This window comes from Bemisia tabaci, chromosome 7 (genome assembly GCF_918797505.1).
Source record: "Bemisia tabaci chromosome 7, PGI_BMITA_v3".
NCBI classification, from domain to species: domain Eukaryota; kingdom Metazoa; phylum Arthropoda; class Insecta; order Hemiptera; family Aleyrodidae; genus Bemisia; species Bemisia tabaci.
The window spans coordinates 1,199,590-1,219,844 of record NC_092799.1 but is presented as its reverse complement, the minus strand read 5'-3'; the positions used below and the strand labels follow the sequence as shown (position 1 = coordinate 1,219,844).

At 38.7% G+C, this 20,255-nt stretch overlaps 1 protein-coding gene across 1 annotated transcript; it reads right to left on the bottom strand.

The window, feature by feature from the left end:
• Window positions 1-2,075: 2,075 nt before the first annotated feature.
• On the bottom strand, window positions 2,076-18,766 carry LOC109036734 (uncharacterized). Its single transcript, XM_019051092.2, has 6 exons — window positions 18,259-18,766; window positions 14,213-14,628; window positions 12,185-12,523; window positions 10,969-11,313; window positions 8,487-8,866; window positions 2,076-4,261 (listed from the first exon to the last, which is right to left on the bottom strand). The coding sequence occupies exons 2-5, from the start codon at window positions 14,300-14,302 to the stop codon at window positions 8,687-8,689; spliced, it is 954 nt and encodes a 317-aa protein (XP_018906637.2). The 5' UTR covers window positions 14,303-14,628; window positions 18,259-18,766; the 3' UTR covers window positions 2,076-4,261; window positions 8,487-8,686.
• Window positions 18,767-20,255: the final 1,489 nt, after the last annotated feature.

Here is a 20,255-nt window from a genome sequence, read left to right as displayed (position 1 = left end):
GAAGTGAAAAATAATATATTGATTAAATTTCGCATCTCCGCCTGTGAAGCGAAGTCAACTCTTTCCGAACCGCGTGCCATATTTTTCGGCTTAGCTGTCAACGATTTAAGAGTCGGTCTGATTCTGAATCGGTGCCGTTGTGCTAATTGGCGACTTCTGGAAGAGCCTACGCCCCTACGCCGCTCAAGTTGAACGACTTCGTTAATCTCAAGTTCTGAACGCGCTAGCATAAGCACTCGTCTCTCGTCATTCCCATCTCAACGGAGAACTCAATTATGTTTCCTTCGTTAGTACTTTGTCTCGGCCTCGACTCTGTAAGAATCCACAATGAGCTCGTAGTAGAAAATTGACTCTTTGCGGATGGATGTTAATGTTTCGGGCTAACAGTCTAATCAAGCAGTTTGTCGTGATTGTCGTTTTAATACTCATGAGATGGGTGATTTCACGATAAGAGGAATAGTCGTGTCGCCGTGGGTTATGAACGACACAGGGCAAAACGATTAAAAACCAAATGAATAAATCAATAGGAATGATGTCCCTGAACCTATCCATGCAAAAAAATATGATAAATTATTATTATATTTAATAATATGAGATTTTAAAGGCCGAAAATGTCCGGTCGGTTACGCGTCGCCAACCCCGATTTTGAAGCAAAAGAGCAATTTGCGGTAACAAATCAGTACTGATCATGAACTCTTTGGCAATATTTGCTAAAAAGAGACTCTAATGTTCAAGAAAATTGCCAGTTTGAACTGAAATGTTTATGATTGAGCGAGAGAAGTCATTAGAAAGAGGTGTCGCCACATTTGGCGACAAATTTTTGCAGTTGTATTAAGTGCAGTGTTTATCTCGCCAGATGGAGTCAGGAGTTTAAAAATTGCCATCAAATTGTTCGCTGAAGTCTTCCCGACAAAACCATTACTGATAAGTCAGTTTATTTTACAATGAAAACTTTAATTATTATGAAAACCAGTGATTTTTAGGCGTGTAGCACTAATTCCGCACTACGCAAAAACCTCAATTTAATATTATTAAACTAAAAGGAAGTCTCCAAAGTTTAGAAAACTTTTAAGGCAGCATTAATTCCACCTCATAACTCAAGAATTGCCAAGTTTCATCTTTTGTATCATCTTTTATCTCACATTTTCAAGTGTCGGTTACGCTGTGTCTGTTACGTAACCGACACAATTTGGCAGGGCCGCCATGTTTGCGTGGACCTCCAGCAGTCCCGCGGGAAGCGCTGATACCTGATTCAATGGCTTGTTTATCAATCACTTTAACTTTGCACTGAATCAAAATAAAGCGTGCCAAAGCTGGAAAAAGGAAGTTTAATACCTTTAAAATGAGGTAATGAAGTCCTGTTAAAATTGGTGCACTTTTATTTCTAAGGTATTTCACATTTTAACTATTCCTGTTATCGTGAAATCACCCAGATGCGCCTTCAATTACGCCGCGCGGCAATTTCGTGACGTTGGATTTTGAATAGTTGCACTAGTGCAGTTTGATCTCGTTGGAAGGCGCAAACGCCTCTGAAGTTGACAGCAAACAGCCTCTCTTTAGCCGTGCTAAGGAATAACGCTGTCGGAACCGTCCAACGTTGTCAAATTTCTTTTGACAAATCGCAAATTTTCAGGAATGGTTACGAGTACTTTTCCTCGAATTTTTCAGAGAGTTCAGTTCGTAATTTGATCCAGAGTGGAAGGTAATTTCAAGGAAAAATATACATACATTTTAATCGTAACAATACATGTTTTTTACGAAGGAAATTTTGTGACATTCGAGTGTTCATACGGAGTTTATTCTTAACACGGTACCTGAAGTAGCTGTCAGGAAATCTACTTACTGCGTAATAGGGCACATTTTGCTCCTTTGCAAAAAAGAACACTGCAAGTATAGAGCGAGCAGAGACTGTGAGAGATATAATATTCGTGTGCTACAAAATCTGAACGGGAACTGCAAAAGGAGCTGGGATGTGCCTACAAGGAAGGCTCGGCAGTTGAGTCAATTGGACGTATTTCTGCCAAACAGAAGTATGTGCATTGAGACATGAGCCCTGAGGCCCATAAGAATATGTGCATAACAGGGCTCATGTCATAATGCACGAAGTTCCATTTGGCAGAAATACGTCTAATTTTTACTTACCACATATGCGCCAAGGCTCTAAGAAAAGCCTTCTCTCAAACGGACATGGTTTGGATGACTCATGGCCAGTGCACACCCTATGGCTAAATGAACCGCTCATAAATGAATTGCGTTAAATAGATAGGAATAAAGCCACATTGACTTCTTTTTGGCTTCAAGACCACTGTGTATATGAGGTATTTCTCTTTCTTTCTTTTTTTTCTTAATGTTTTGGTACAGGTAGATTTATTTTAGAACGATGCGTCTAATCGTCGGAATAAGAGGATAAATGGAAACTTCAACAAATTATATTCAAACTTTGTAACATTTTATTTCGGCAACAACATAAAAATAACATCAAATTAACGTAACCATAGGACTAGAAGCATAATGAGAAAAGAAAAGAAAAGAAAGTAAGGGTTATTCCACTTACTCTCTTACTCGAAAATCGAGGTCAATCTTACGTACCTACATCTAGTTTTATACAAACAAAAAATTTAAATAGTGGAGAATTATTGCTTTTTACACGCTTGGGTTGAAACCAAGTTTCTTTTATCCCGTTTGGAAAATTGCTCAAAATTTCACAATCACAATTTAACTGTAGAATACAACTTTTCATTAGATGAATTCAAATTTAAAGATTTTTGTATACAAATTTAAAAAAGTCTACAAGTAAATTCAAAATGTCATGGGAGGAGGAAATTATTTTCATGCGTATAATACAATTTTTTTATAAAGGAATGGGAACTGAAAAAATCCAGTAGGTAGATTAAAAAAAAAAGTATCCCATCTAAATATCATTAAGTTGAATCAATTAAATTCGTCTTCGAGATTCTAATTTAATAATGTCCATAATAATAATTCAATACTTTTTCAGATCAGATTGGTGGCAGATTATCAGAAAAAAATGTATTATATCGATGACTAAAAAAGGACTACTGACACAACTGAAATTTGGATTGCCTTTTGCAAAATGGAACCAAGAGTATTCCAATGTTGCAAGGATTTTCAAACTCACATTTTTTGCAATAATTAATGGAATCATGTAAAAAATTAAATTCAAAAAGGTAATTTTCGTTTTGCGTTTTATTTTATTTATTAGGAGTGTATATGAAACTTGTTTAGATGATCCGTTTATAATTGCGAGGTAAAAAAGTTGCATAATCTAAGTGATTTTGGAATTGACTTGGTCCCTTCTTGCAAAATTCAGTCCATTTAGTCTTTCATCGAATTTAAAAAAAAAAAAAAAAAAAAAAAAAAAACCGTGACTGATAGTCAACAATAACTAAAAAATATATTTATTTCATTTTTCAATTATATTCTTCAAATTCAGAGCCTCTTTTGTCAGCCTCGACCATCGATTCATTAATGTTGGAGAAAAAATACATTTTAACTTGTGCAGTGAAAGGTTCCTCGCTGCTAATGCGCAGACGACTGGACTATATTTTGCAATCGGGAATTAAAATTGTTGGCTTATCTACAAAATCACCTTTCTTCATAGGAAAAGTAATGGCGGGTACGTTGTTTTAGTAACTTATTACAAAATTAAGTCCAACTCTCTATTTGTGTGTATTCAGGTTCTATGTTTAAAGGAAAACGGGGGAAAATGGAATGATCTTAAGAAAATGGGTTTGACTAGAGGACACAGACCATAAAATTATAAAGCATGATCACTTTTCAAAAGTATTCTTGACTTTTAAAAGTATTTCAGAGTACATTTTACACAAGTAGAAACCTTAAAATTACTGATATTGCACGATTTGCTTATTCGTTTGGCTTAAAAACGAACAAGTCTTCATAATTTACATAATTTACATTAACAACTGAGAAGATTAAAACTAATCAGCGTTAAAATTTTCAAGAGGTAACAGAGGTAATTTTTACATATTATCATAATATTGCATAACTATAAAAATTTACAAATTCAAATAATCACTCATTTACGTGATTTTTTTTAGGACGGCGTCCAATTGCAATTGACTAGACTTTATGCTACGCTGGCACCAAGTTTTGGTATTAATCCGAAGACGGCAGTTTTCAGGTTCCCAGGAGTCGGTTTTTTTATTTGAAGCTTGGTATTTGGACTTTTAAAGACTGACTTGATCCCAACTTCATGTGATAGCTCACGAGAATCGTTTATCTGCAATGACAGAAATGATAAATTCATGATTTAGTGAATATTGCTTGAAAAACCGAAAATGTGGCAAAAAACCAGAAGAAAGGCTTAAAGGTAGGAAAAGTACTCAATAAGATATTGTGACCGTTGAGAAAGTGCTATAGGTTGCCGATATGAGGTTTTAAGCCTGGCGTATTCAGAACTCAAAATGCCAGATACGCCGTTTTAATACTCGTCGACGTTTTAAATTGAACTAAACCACCCAAGACTTATACAGCTCGCCCTGACTTAACGAAGGAACATTTTTAACCTCGTGCACCGATATGACCGCACTAAATCGAAGACTTCTAATTTTTTGCGCCTTTCCGAAAAATTAAAACACAAAAACCCCCGTACTATATGAGCGCTAAAAATCACGAATCAAATCTCACCATCCTGCAAAGCACCTAATCGTACATTCACGGAATAGGTGTGGTTTATGTTCGGTCGGGTTTCGCCACACGCGCACTTTTTCGCCCACTAATGCGCGCGGCCATTAAAACACGGTTCCGTTCGAATCCGCAGATAAAACTCATCGACCGATCGAGAGGAAACCAAACGGTGTCGCCAAATTCTCCACCGAAACCAACTTCATTCCACTTGAAAAGCCGGTGTAATCCTATCGAGCTGGCAATCGTGTAGTGGAACGAGGCCGTTCTTTTTGCCACACCGGTTGCAGATGCGGCCGGGGCGGCGATAGCAATCGTCATTGGGACGAGCAACGATGCCGAATTTTCGAAAATGTATTCAACTTTGCATCGTGTAAGGCAAAAATCACGCATCAACATTCTGTTACCAGTAGAGTTCCGCGGTTGGAATTGGCCTCAGAGACCAAGAACCGCGTATCAACGTATAATATCTGCTTTGAAGTTACGTTGTTTATTCTAAAAATGGTTCGGAAATCGAGTGGCGTGGCAACGTCGCGTGGAGCGGGATGCATTAGTCCTCTCGAATGCAAAGTATTGCCGGGAATAAAACGCAATAAGCATGACATGTGAACAGAAGAAACAATCGCGCTTTTGCTTATCTTTTTCTTTGCGGGCCATTTAGTTTCCAACTTGCCCCTTCCGAGCGCGGTTATCAACAGCTGATAGGGTTGAGCCGTGCGAGTATTTAATCATATTACAATTATTTCCACCCCCACCCCTCGCCGACGGGGCTTTTTACCCCTTTTGCCTCGGTGCGCGGCGCGGCGCTGGGTTCGGCTGTATTTTTACGCTAATAGAGATGCTTCAACGGGCGGGTTTTTCGAATCGATTCCTGTTTCAATCCATTTGCACTCGGTTAATTTAATCTCCGGGGCATCTAACCGAAGCCAACTCCGCCATGAGTCGGGTCGAGAGAGCGGTGGTGAGCATCAGATTTACGATTAGTTTTAATTAAGTTGAGAAGTTTAAATTAAGAGTCGTGGATTGGAAATACTCGCTATTGAGTGACTGTATTTTCTCATGGAATAGTATTTAAATAAGTATTATCATGAAGAAAAAGGATGAAAAGAACTACACCAAATAATTTTATGATTTAAGGCCGTACTCATAGTCGGTTTTTAAACAGCTCCTTGTCTCAGGAAGCCACGAATCGAAAGCCAAAGCGCGAAACCACGTATGTCCGTTTGCAACGTTACATACTTCCTGTCACCCTTCAGTGTTTCTTAGGAAAACCATTTAATGTAATGTCTCAAAAACCTCCTTGATTTTTCCTCGATTTTAGCAGGGAATTCTGTAAAAATTTTAAGCTATAAAGTTGCCTTGCTCCTCCTCAATATAAAAAAATAGGAATGGACAATTTTGAACATCACAATGAAGATGTGTGGTTTCGCTTTTTAGCTGCCTTAAAGCCATCCCTAGCCAGTTTCAGGGGATTCTCAAAACAGCATCATAAAAAGGACAATTTTATCAAATCTCAAGTAAAATTTAACAGTATACCATTGAAAACAACAAAAATGATTTACTTTGGAAGAAATATACAGAAAAATTTGATGAATTTAATAAAAATATCGCAGGTACGATTCCACCAATTTTTTTAAAACCGAAAGAAATTTTTCTTTTGTGATTTTAATTTTTTTGTCGAGGCAAAACATAGTAATTCCTTGCGAGGGTCTACTTTCAAGTTATACTATTGATGTATCAATTGTGATTTGATAAAATTGTTTTTCGTATGATGATGAAATAAGGATCTCCGTAAACCTGGAACCACATGGAGCTTCCTACAGAAAGGATTTGTTCAAAGAACAACTAAAAGTACGGCCCCTAGAGATGTGTGTTAAAATATTCTCTTTTGGGTCTTCAAAAACCGGTTATTGCCGTTGTAAATAGTATTCCATGGCTCCTTTAGAAAATGATTGATAAAAAGTTATTTATGGAAAGAGGCAGGGTAAGGAATTAAACACTACGCTACACGTTTTCTCATCAAAGTTTGGCGCACGTGGAACGTACCAATAACTTCAAAAATCAACTGATAATTGTAAAATTAGAATTTTTGGTTTTATATTATCTAGATTAGATGCATGTTTTTCACATGCAACGCAAATAATTGCCCACACTTAACATAAGCCAAATTAACCATTAAAAACAAGCTGTGTTTCAGGCAAATAACTGAAGCTTTGTTTCATGCCCATTTTCCTCCTTCTTTAGTTTCTCCGTCTCACAAAAATATGTTCCCAATCCACAGATTCCAGGGAGCAATTTTGAAATAAAAGTTTGAGGGACATTACCTAATGTGATCTAGCGGAGTGATAAAAGAGAAAAGCGTTGGCAAACACGGCGCGTTATCAAGACACCTATTAGAGGGCTGGCAGCTGAATGGCTTTCCAACAAAGTTTTCTCAGAGCGCTACTTGTTTAGTGTAATTACTCCTCCGACCAACCAAGCGATTGGAGCGCAATCGAGGCATTATGAAATTAAAAACAGCACTTTCAAAAGCTCCAATCCACTGGGAACTACATATTGATACTCTTAACCGAGGCTGGCATAATATGTTTGTGCCACTTCATTTGCATTGCATCATTTTATTTGTTCAAGTACATTTTTTGAGGTTTTTCACGTAGCTTTTTTCAGCATAGATAAAAGCGAGTGTTCATCTGGTTTCCAACAAATTGAAGCAAGTAAAACTCAATCAATGAAGAAACTTAAAGTCCAGCAAAATTATTTTTGAAAGTATCGCGCATAGGTTCTGGCGGTTTTCTTCGACCTCGGATAACTATTTAAACCTCCCGGCGATCAAATTGCATATCAGACGAAATGAAGGATTTTTCGGTGAACCTAACTTTAACCTGAAACTTTTTTTTCAATTTGTCATACCTTATCAATATTTTCAGCTTTTAGGGTTGAATTTGCGTCAAAATTTCCGGATTTTATTTCTCGTTGTAGTGGTATTAATGACTGAATGGGGAATAGCTGATGTGGATATTTCCTTTCTGCCGAACGCGGTCCAAATTTAGCTCCTTGCTCTTCGAGAGAACATAATTAGAGCTGACATTTTGAAGCGCTGCAATACTGCCGTGCTAAGCAAAAACGCCGAGTGAGCATTCGAATGCTGTCAAATTTCTTCTCAGAAAATATTAAATTTTAAAGAAAGGTAAAAAAAGGGAAATTTTAAAGGTATGGATATTTTCCCTTTAAATTGTCAGACTTTCTAGATCAAATTACGAGCAAAATCCACTGAAAATCGAAGAAGAAATATCAACTAATTTTCCAGAAAATTCGTGATTTGTCGCGAGATATTTGGCAACGCCTGATGGCCATACGGCGTTCTAGCTCAGCACGGCAGAATGCAGGTTCATGGTTTTGCACTTGGGCAATTGATATCGTCTAAGGTACACTCTACCACAGGTATGGTCAAACGGGGTGCCGAAGTGGCAGCGCTGAGAATACAGGCAATCGAGTGACGGCGCAAGTCGTGCCGTCTTTGAGCTTTGTCGCGCAGTTCAAAATGACCTCGAGTCAGATCTCGTAGCTTCAAGAAGCTATCAGATGAATTAAAAAAATGCATAAAACTCAAAATAACGAAAAACTTAACCAAGAGCACGAAAATGACGAGACCCATTCTCAGAACAGAAAGTGAACAAGTTTTCAATATGGCGTCGCAGTCGTATTATTTGGCGCTCTCAAATCTGCGCGTTTCGACGACTTTCTGAAATTCCATTTGTCTAAACCTGTAGTAGATTGTACGTTGATTTTGTCTCTGAATGAAAGCTGTAAGGTGTGCATACCTGAATCCTGTCTCGGAATGCACCAGAGCGCATTGAGCTCCATCGGTGGGGCATGGGGAATACTCTCAAGGATCGACGAAGAAGACGGGGCCTCGGCGGAGATCGACGCACTCCTGGAAGACGGCCGTGGGCGGGTGCGTTGGCGGGTGGGTGGGCGATGTGCCGGGGCGCTTGCTCTTCTTGGGGGCCGCGGCCGAGGGTCACTTGGATGGCGGCGCCTTCTCCTGCTTCTTGCCGGAGGCCGAGGCGGAAGCCCGGGCCGTGATCTCCGAGATCTCGGCGTCCTCGAGGTCCTCCCGGTCGCTCTCCTTGTCCTGGTGCGCCGTCATGTGCCGCGTCAGGTGGTGCCGCTCCCGGAACGACTCGTTGCAGACCGGACACTGGAAACAAAAACAAAGATATCAGAACATCTAGGCTAAAATACACCACTAAAAATGGAAAAATGGAAAAGTCAGATGGAGAAAATGTAACTGTAATGCATTCGTAAATAAACAGTCGGACGTATTTCTATCAAACAGAACTATGTGGAGGTGGGAAAGATGGGGTCTGCTCATTATGGTGCTCGGGTCATAAAAATGAATGGGAAATACAAAAAGACGGTAACGAAGCCGTCGTCGCGGCTCCTCGTAGTGGGTATTGACTCATGAGCCCTGTTCACAACGCTCTAGACAAATGCCCATGGCTCATACACTTTGCACATATAGTTCCGTTTGACAGAATGTAAAATCCCGCTTTTCCAATTCAGCAATCGGAATTGTGAGCCAACTGAATGCGGCACCCATGAGCCATAGGCATGTGTCTAGAGCGTTGTGAACAGGGCTCATGAGTTAATGACCACTACGAGGAGCCGCGACGACGGCTTCGTCACTGTCGCTTTTATATTTCCTATTCATTCTTATGGCCCGAGCACTAACAAGCAGACCCCATCTTTCCCACCTCCACATAGTTCTGTTTGATAGAAACACGTCCGTTAATAAACATTTCTGACCGTGACCCGGCTTCAACTGGACCGAGTTCATCGAAAAGAAACCAACTTACATCCTCGAAAAAATTGAGTTACGAATGCCTTTATGTTCCGCTAGTCGTATATTTTTTCCTGCAAAAACTGAAAGTCGAAACACAGAAATTAGTTTATGATAAGAGGGGTGACAGTTTATTTTCTATATTAAGCCTTGGAGATAAAAAACTTCAAACCTCTTTTTCTCAGTTTAAACTTTATGTGGGTTGGTTCCTTTATGACGAACTCGGTCCAATTAATCCCCATCAAATTTTGAAGAACCACGTTTTATACGACTCTGTACATTCATAAACTGGACACGTAACATATCTCGGTAAGGAGTTGATTTCAGTAATTTCTGTTGCGCAATGGTATTTTACGTGAAATTTTGGTTTAGAAATATGTATCAGAATACTTAAATTCGAACCTTGTTTATTGTCGCTATGTCGCTCGCTTGGCCGACAAAAGGATGCAACTACACTTAGAGATGAGCGCGAGAAAGCATTGAGTTTTATGAACAACAGCGTTCATTTCGAAGTTTAGTCACGTCCTTGTCAGGAAGGCGACGACTAAACAAGGTACCACAAGCTGTCAAAATCATTGCCAGCAATAGCAATGCGAACCTAAGTCGTGCAACTATTCGAGCTCCGAAGTCGTGGGGTTGCGGTGTGCCGTGGATGAAGGCGCACAGCTACTCACTTTGTCGTCGCATCCGATTCTGAATGCGATGGACTGCTAGATAAGGTGCAAATTTCAGCATTATGATACATGTTATGTCATCAGAATTTCACGTAAAATACGATTTATACAATGAAAATTATTAAATGTAACTCCTAAAAAAGATATTACCGTTCTCTCAAGCACAATTTTTAATTTCCCGCTCATAGAACAATTATATATACTCGAGTGAAATCGCACTCAAACTTTGACGTGGCATTCTTTGTAGTATGAAAATGTTTTAACCTTATAATCGGCGCTTCCTTCTCACATAATTCCTCTCCTCCGTTCCCTTTCTCATCCTGTCTGTTTTCCAATGTACCCCTAATTCCCCGGTCCATTTCAGGTCATAGTCTTTGCAATTGGTGAAAATGTAGCCTTCATTTCCATTTGCGATACTGCGTAGACCTAAAATACGGAGCCAATCAGAAATGGATCCCATGTGTCTTTACTTCATTTTAAAGAGACTCTAGCAGAGCTAAAAATGTCGTTCCCTTCTGGCCAAACTATCACAAGCGCTATGCGACGTTTACAAATTTCCGCCACCATTTTAGTTTTTTACAGAGGAATTGTTCAACAGAGCTGTCTGAAAATTTCACTGAATTTTCTTTGAGCTGCCTGTAAAATTCAATGAAATTTTCAAACAGATTCAACCAACAATTATTCTGTAAAACAATAAAATGGCGGCGGAAATTTTGAATCATCGCGTGGCGCTTGTGATACTTTGGCCGGAAAGTGACGCTATAGTAAAACATGTGTCCCTCTTACCTTGAGCTTCTCCTCTCTTCGTTTACGTAGCGTGTCATTGGCCGTGGTCTCGCGCTTGTGGTGTGAGCGCATGTGATAGACGAGGTCAGAGGTCATGCGGAAGCTGACCTTACACTTGGCGCAGACGTTTTGGGCCGGGAGAGTGAGGGCGGCCAGCGAGGAGGGCAACACCGTGGCCGCCGCCAGAAGGGGCATCGGCACCGCTTGCCGCGGGAACGCCGTCATCTGCGGGAACGGGTAGTTGGGCACCGACAGACCCGGGTACGGGAACTCGCTAGGGAACGCCCCCTTCGGGACCCCCGACGGAAACGCCTTCTTCTCCTCCGGGAACATCTTCCCGACGACCTGGAGGAATAATGAAAGTCGGTTAAACATCAAGTTTTTAGTTGAAGAAACAGATCTGAGTATGAGAGGAAGCTTTTCAAAATTCTCATCCGTGGTGCCAAAGCCACGAGATTGCTGCATTATCTTTCAACCGTAAAGAAAGCGAAAAATCGTCGTTTCTCCGACGCACGATGGATCGAGTCACTGGAAGCGGTCGGACATGATTTAAAAACTTTAAAAGCGTATATCTTTACTAGTATGAAATTATGATGTTTTATTAAAAGTAGTGTCATTAGTTTTTTAGTAAAATTTTCCACAAAAAGCACCCCTTAAAATTAAAATTGTGACGAGATAAACGTAAAATTGTATAATCCTTATCAAAACTTTCATGTCCGACTTCTTCCATAGACTCATTCCACTGTGCGACGAGGGAACGAAACTCCATTCCAAGGTTTCGAAAGTAACTCAAAAAATGAAATATTTTTCCAAGAGCATACTTCTGCAATTATTTTTCAATTAATTCTGATTTTTGCATGGAATCAGAAGAAAAATCATTGAATTTTCAAGAATGTTACTCACTTTTCTTTTTTCGGACAACATCAGGACCGGAAAAAGAAAAAAGAGTCCCATTCTAAAAAAATCAACAAGCTGATAAGGTAAAATTGCTGTTCATATTAAATTTTCAGTTAGAAAGGCCCAAGATTCCTCCAGTAAAAATATAATCTATGTAGAGGGACATTTGGCAACATTGAAATGTAGTTACATTCTTTGTGCAGTCTACCTATATTTTGGAAACTTAATAGATTGTTTCTACTCACCCTATAGTAACACAACAAGTCGGTTACTTTTTATTTCTGTGAAAATCTAATGTCCAATGAAGTTTGGAACTTACCTTTTCCCTGGGGATCTCGTAAGGTGTCATGGCGGGGTGACGAACGAAGGGTTCAGGTGAGCGGAGACTCGGGGGGCTGAGGGAGTCCTGGTAGCTGGGATCGGGAGAGGCCCCACCGCCCCCCGAGACCCCCGAGAGCTGCGAGGACACCGAGGGGGACGGCGAGGGGGTGAACATCTTCTCCTCGACTTTCTCCTGGACTTGGCGCCTGTCCGGCTGGGCCACCTTCGTGAACGCGCTCTTTGAGCCGATCACGCTCAGCGAGTCCAGGTTGAACGGGCTTTTCTCCATCACCAGGTTGTACGGCGGGTGGTCTTCTAGTTGTTTCAGGGGTAGGCCCTAAAAATTTAAAAAAAAATTCCTTGAACAGCAGCACTGAGCAAAAATTATGGTTCTGAACGACAGTGATATCGGCATGGTGATACTAACAGTCTATGGTATTAAATAACGTAAATGAAATCGAACTTTCCGAAAGTAAAGTAAATTCTACCAGATGTCTGGTCATCTTCACTTGACAGTACTGCCGTAATGAGGGAAAATATGAACCTTCAGGTGTCACCAAATTTCCATTTCTAAAACACGAATTTCCTGGTAAACTTATTAATATTTGTCTTCCAATTTTTCAGATAATGTTGTTCGCAATTTCACCTAAAGTTCCTGAAATTTCCGAAGAAAAATATTAATAACATTCCTCAAACATTTTCCATTTGTTTTCTTTGTCTATCAATTTCAATGATCAGCCTGCAAGAAAACAACTTCACGGAAACTAGGAACGGAAAGGTACGCTACGTGTCACTTGACGCAAGAAACAGCCGTGCGGCTTCAATTGGACTGAGATAAGCAGAAAGGAACCAACCCACATTTTGGAAAAAATTGAGTCACGAGTGGTTTTGAACTCAACCACTGCTCTACTATCTATCGCCGAAAATTCAAAGTTTTTGTTGGAGCAAATTTTGCAGAAATTGAACTTGAAGTTTATCTTTTACATTGAGTCTTATGCAGGAGCCAAACTTTAAACCTCTTTTTCTCGGTTCGGTCCCGATGTGGCTTGGTTCCTTTCTGTTTAACTCCGTCCAATTGTAGGTACGTATATGCAACAAAGACATCCGCAGAGTAGGTATAGTTGTATTCAAGACTCCAGTTCATTTACGGGAGGCGTTGCGTTGAGTAACTATAAAATTGAGGTTGTCTTATTTTCTTTCATTCCACCTACTTATGATGATCACATTAAGTATCTTGATGATTATATTCATTTTATTTCATAATTTGCTTTTGATTATAGAAGATGATAGACAGAGCGACAGTCTAAGAGGAAAAAGGGAAACTGGAGGAATTTTATTTGGTTGAAACGGTTGATTGTTTTAGACTAAAGGGGAAAATGACGGACTGACTTCAAGGTTTCTCGTGAATTAAGTGCCGTTAGTTGTAGTCTATACTTACCCCTTTGTCCATCGCAACCCTCCACTTTCACCAATAGGATCCTTCATTTTCCATTTGGACGTATATTTATGCTAAAAGGGACTATGTGCATAGGGTTTGCATGAGACTTAATTCCTTTTAGCATAAATACGTCCATTTGTCCTTTTTTTATCGCTCTGCCAAAAATTTCAGACGTTTCTTGCTCGGATGAGAGAAACGAATTTGATTCTACGAGGCTCAATCTTGTTTCAAATTTGTTTAATCGCCTTTCTCTCCGATGTCAAACTGCAATACCACATCATCGTCTCGTCACCTTCCGGCCAAAGTATCACAAGTGCCATGCGACGTTTACAAATCTTCGTCGATATTTTATTTTTTACAGAGAAATTTTTGGTTGAATCTATTTGAAAATTTCACTGAATTTTATCGGCATCCCAAAGAAAATTCGGTGTAACTTTTGGGCAGTCTCGTTGAGTAATCTCTCTGTGAAAAATAGAATGGTGGCGGAAATTTTTAAACGTCGCATTGCGCTTGTGATATTTTGGCTGAAAGGTGACGGTATAAAAAGACTTTTGACAACCATGGCAATATTTCGAAAATTTGACTAACCTGCAACGTATGCCGTGGTTCGTAAAGGTACCCGTTCTGAAGGAGCAAATTCGATAGGTGCGCATCCGGAAACCCATTGATTTTTGGCATTTCCTGTACGGGGTGGCTCAAGGGTTGCGTCGGAACCGGTTTGGATTTCTGCTGTCGCTTTTTGGACAAATCATCCGGTTGGATAAGGAAGGCGACGTCAAAGCTGCGCTTGGCGCGGGGTTTCTCCAGGTGGTACGGCGAGGGGGTCGTGGGAGGGTAGGTTTTGGGGGAGGCCGACGCGGGGGAGCGGGGGGAGGACTTGGGGACGACTTGGGGACATTGTCTGATGGAACTGGTCGAGACCCTTGTGCCCAGTCACTGTCGTGTCCACTCGGAGGCTGTGCTGGTGAATGTCCATGGTCATTGTTGCGGGGGCCACCGGGAATCTGCAACAACGGAGAGAAAATGTTCAGAAATTAATAAAAATTAATTAAATAAATAATTCATAATTCATAATTAACTGAATTCAGCGGGCTGATTGTTGAAATTGGTAGACAAAGCGATGGACAAAGAAGACAAAAAGGATATGAAGGAATCCTATTATTGGTAGAAGCGGGGGTTGAAATGGACGAAGTAGGTAGACAATAAATTAACTTACGGAAACCCGCGAGAGTTAATTCATCATATTCTCCTTTTGTCTACATAGAAACCACCAATTTCAACGAATAGATTGCTCTATATTTCTTTGTCCACCGATTTGTCCACCACTGTCAAAAATCAGCCCGCTTTTAGGTAAAAATGTGGCCTTATTTTGAGGCGTTGATTAATTGGCAAACAATGTGACTCCCTTGTATCTCTCGTTAGTGAAAACAGGAAAATATCAGGAAATATCTTGAAAATAGTAGGCAATCGGTTACAAATAGAGAAATTCTGAGTGATTTAAGCATTTTTCAGTCATTAAATTAAATTCATTAATAAATATGTTGATTGTAAAATCAAACGAGTGTCGATGTTTTTACGCAAAAAATCAGGAAATCTTATTCATAATATCGAGAAGAATCGGGGAAATTCAAAACTAAATCTCAGTGGACATCCTGAATTATTGTCCACAGAAAAAGGAACCCCAGTGTTTAAACATTAAACAGAGCAGAGCTCCATGAACGTTTTGGCACAAAAGAAGATTACAAAAATCTGAAACTAATACGACAGCGGTTTGATGTTTGCGGCTACAGAGAATGGTAGTTTTGAGAAAAACTATTTGAAATTTTAATTTGCCTTGTTCAGTGCAATACATTTTCGGATTTCATCGTATCTTGACGTTCTTTATCTGCATGAAAATGAACCAGAAGGAGCAGTTATCCATCGAAATATAATTAAATCTAATTATCTAATTCAACTCTATGAAATTTCCTTTCTCGGAAATCTTGCTTTCGTGAACTGAGGATCCTTTTTCCGTGAAAGGATTTTATTCGCGAATTCGTGAATAATATAGGAAGGATTTTATAGTCCTGACCAATTTTTCCAATTTATCTGATACTTAACAATTCCTAGCGTTCAAAGGCTTTGAATGGAACCAAAAATATAGGTGATCACTCATTAGCAATTTGAATAAATGTGATATTTATCTCGCATCCTAGAATCGATGGATGCACATCCATGCACGAACATTGTTCTTTATGCATTAACTTTATTACTTTCTCCAGAAAAAAATTAACAATCCGCCTTGGCAAGACATATAATAAGAAATAATTTACTGAATGCGCGGTAAAACGTCGATAAAAAGCTGTCAAAATGACAAAAAGATTGTTAAAAGTTGTTAAAATGACGCATAAAAATCTGAAAATCTGTACTTTATGATCATCAGCAGATAAAATAACCCTCCGGGTGGTTGTTTCGATTTAAGATGAACAGAGGGAAAGCAACCCGCCTGAAAGAGTGTGCATAAAATTGTCCGTTGGAACTTAAGCTGCTTATTAGGTAGACTAACGCGATAATGCATGCCTTGCCTTATCAAATTCTACCGTAAGGTTTTCCCACATACTTATTGATGTTTTTTTTTCTCGCGAAAAGATCCTGCCTCCGGATTGTTAAAATTAATGTCGGCAAGACAAGAATCGAAAATCGATCTATTACGCAGCGCAGATAGGGCCACGTCTTGTCTTTATTTTATGCCGACAAAGCTGGTTGAAGTTTCAGCAATCAGGCTGCTGAACAATTGAGCCTCAACAATCCATGTAAAATCGATTCTAAAATTATTCAAAAATATGTAGGTATCTCACAATAATCTTAAAGACTAAGACGTGTAAGATCTCGAGGTCTTTGATCGTGTTTACAATTTTACGAGAGGAGGAAACAATGACTTTAAGCAATCTCTGAGTAAGTGAACTCTAGATGGATAGACTGATACCGGAACAATAAGGCAATTTTCCATGATTCTACTTCACTATCCATCTAATGAAAAGATTCGAGCGAATGTATGAACTGTACGGATGCTCCAATGTATTGGTACTATCCTAGATAGTAATAAGAACAAATATATTAGTTAAAAATTCTTGGAACGAAAAAAATGTATGTATTAATAATTTAATTTATTTTTGAACCAGGCCACTCATACATTTTGTATCATTTATAAATAGTTCGAAAATTAACCGGAAATTTTTAAAGATGACTGATAAGTCATTAGTCCTCTTTGAAAATTCATTGTTACGGTCGTATGTTAAAGCAGACAAAAATAGTCGGTTTTTTACCACCTTATACCGTGGAGAATTTTCAGGATTTGTTTAGCATTGTTCTGTAAGGAAACTTATTAGTGTAAATATTTGATGTTGGAGCAATTTTATGATTATAAAATATGATATATTATATATGATAATATTTAATTTTATGATTCATGGTAACTTATAAGGCGCTCTTAGATCTGTAAAGCACGTGTCGGGTTTTCGTCGAAGATGAAACGGCATTTATAAGTGTCACCCATTTCAAGTAATGTGTACATTCATTAATTTACTGACAAATCTTACCACTAAAGCTGAGTACCATCGATTTTGGAATCATGAAAAAAATAAATAAATAAATAAATAATACCTCTACTAAAACGAGAGGTGAAAAGAACGGAAAACATTTCGGTTTGCATGTTTAAGCATTGTATAAGCTGAAGAAAAACATATGGTTATCCTTTCTCTATTACACTGTTATCTTATAATTTTCATGAAACAATATTTTGCGATGCTTCCTTGAAAAATGAAGTATGAACGTCACTCTGAACCACATTCCTCTAAATTCATGATTTTCTAATTTCATTTTCCGAAACTTTAATTGCAGGTCCGCTCAACGCAACAAATAAAAAGCAATAAAAAGCAAATAAAAGCAAAGCATTTGCTTTATTCTGGAGGTAACCCATAACAAAACGGTATAGTTAGCGCAGCTTGGAATTACGACCAGAATTTTTAATTTAGTCAACCAATATCTAGTTTTAGCAACCGCAGTCGCACCTAAGTTAAGTAGTGAAAAATCTGAATCTGTGACAAGAGCAGAATTTTCAGTGCTGATATGATCGCTTTTCGAATCAAGCATCATGAATGTTCAATTTTAACACCGTATTTTAATCGTCTTGACGAATCACTAACTTTAAAAAAATGAGTATTGAACTGATTCCAGCTGATGGGCTTTTATTTTAAATGCCTCACAGAAAATAATTGAGAATTTTTAAAAATTCATTTACTCAGACTACTGGCTCCAAAATTAAACATGTTTTATTTTTCTATTTAAAAAATAACGAGAGTGCCACTTTCATAAATTTGAAAAAAAGTAAAAGAAAGAATGCCGTTTGATCCTCAACCATGCAAACTTCATTTTCAAAAATATGAGCAATTCCTTTAAAATGACAAGATTTACCAAAATTAAAAGAGTGTTAGCTGATGGAATTCAACTTTAACTCCCTACCTTAACTATTTTGCAGCTTTCTTCGAATCTTTGAAAGTGACACTCGCGTTAATTTTGGATATTACCGCTTCAATTTTAAATCCCTCGCAAATTTGTGCAATAATGTCGGAATAAATAAGTAAAATGATACTCACCAAAACAGAAACGAAAACGGGTACGGGTTAGGTTATTTCATCTAGATCCAAGCACTGGGAGTTCAGTCTCTCGCTTATTTACCATCGTGAAAAGTTTACACTTTAAAAAACAACTAGTTCTAGTCAAGGAAGTTTCATTTGATAACTTTCCCAAAAGACAAGCGAGAATTTATAAAAAAAAAATATTTATTTCCACCTTTGATTTTTTTGAATTTGAAATCCTCGCAAATGCGATCAAAACACCAAGAGATGACCGTGGTAATGATGACAGAACAATACAACGGAGAGAAAATACAGTCCTTTAAATACTCTTCCGAAATATATCACATAGAAAAAGAAAAAAATTCCAGTATCCAACTTGATTCACTTATTAAACTTTAGCAATATAATGAAAGCACACGTTGATGACGCAACAATAAAAGTAGCGTGACAATAAAGCGACGATAAGAGCTGTCCAAACACGTGCTCTGAGAAACGGGAAAAGAACTCTGTCCCTGCTATGACTGCGTACGAGGGATGCTTTCCGACTGCGGGGCTGATCGCGTTTCATCCGTGGATTAGGGGCCAATCCGAGGCGGCGGTGGGCGGGGCGAGAGCGGGCCAATGGGGTTGGAGCGTCTGTCGCGGCATACGGAGCCCTGGCGGCACATTGTGCGCACTCTCGCGCCTCCCGCCGTCATTGCTCAATGCGGAGCAGCTTTCGGGCTGGCAGCCCATCGCGGGCCATCGCGGGCCCTCGCACCTGTTTTCGCGGCCCTGGCTCGTGTCCCTGTCCTGTCCCTGTGAGCCACTCACCTGTCGCCGCTTCGCCCGCTCATCTATCGACCCTCCCATCCAGATTCCACCTATGCTCCTATGCCAGTTCCGTCCTGGTCTTCACATCATGTATGAATGTCTTCACCGGAAAAAAAAAGTCAAGTTGATTTAACGTTCTGGATGTAAAGAAGTGTTTGAGTACTTTTAAATGCTGAATGGAGAATTTGCATGCAAATTTTTATTCTTCATCTGAAAATGCTCAATCAGCTGATTTCGCTGTATATTTTACCATTTTTTTTTTTTTTTTTTTTTTTTTTTTTTTTTTTTTTTTTTTTTTTTTTTTTTTTTTTTATATGGGAAATAGTATGAAAATGGATTTGAAAAGGAAAAAATGCACCGCCTAGTGACGTCCACTGGCGGCATTTCCTATTCATACAGCGTTGTTAAAATGTTTCTACCTCATAATTATGTAAGAAAATCTCTCAGAGTAGCAAACAGTTTTTTCTTCCCACCAAAAATATTGTTATTTCTAAAGGAAAAAAACCATCTAAATTTGAATACTGAACATTTCGTATAAAAAGTATTTTTAAAAGGGAAGAAGAAGTTGCACGATTTTGAAAACACTGTAATCGCGGTACACGGACTTTATGTCCACTTTTTTACGTCCACAGACTTTTCGTCCACAATTTTTACGTCCACAGTTCTAAAGCCCACACTATTGTTAAGTCCATTACTTAAACGTCCACTAAGTTAAGTCCACAAATGTAAAGTCCATACTAAAATCAAATTCGAGCGTTATATTTTAGTCCGTAAGTAAAATTATACTGACAATATCGAAATGAGAAAATTAAGAGAGAATGAGGTGTTGTTATCGTAACTCATATTTTAAATGAAATGTTAATTTCTTCTTTTGATTAATCTTTTCAAATTGTCGTTGGTAAATACTTGGTTTCATTTCTATCCTTGAAATTTCCGATATAAAATATGCCTTAAATGTGCATTCTTTTGCTTTTTTGAGCGTTTAGTTGCGCTTACACCACGCTGCAGCACAGTAAAAACCCAAAACATAAAAGAATAAATTTGAATGCTTTGGAAATCATTAAATTTGACACGGAACCACTATTATAATTGCAAAAAACAGTATTCCAGTGTTCCAAATTGATTTCCGTATTTCCAAATTTTCCAGTAGTACATATTTCTTTTTCATCAGTTTAAAAGGGAATAATCAATGCAGAGAGTGC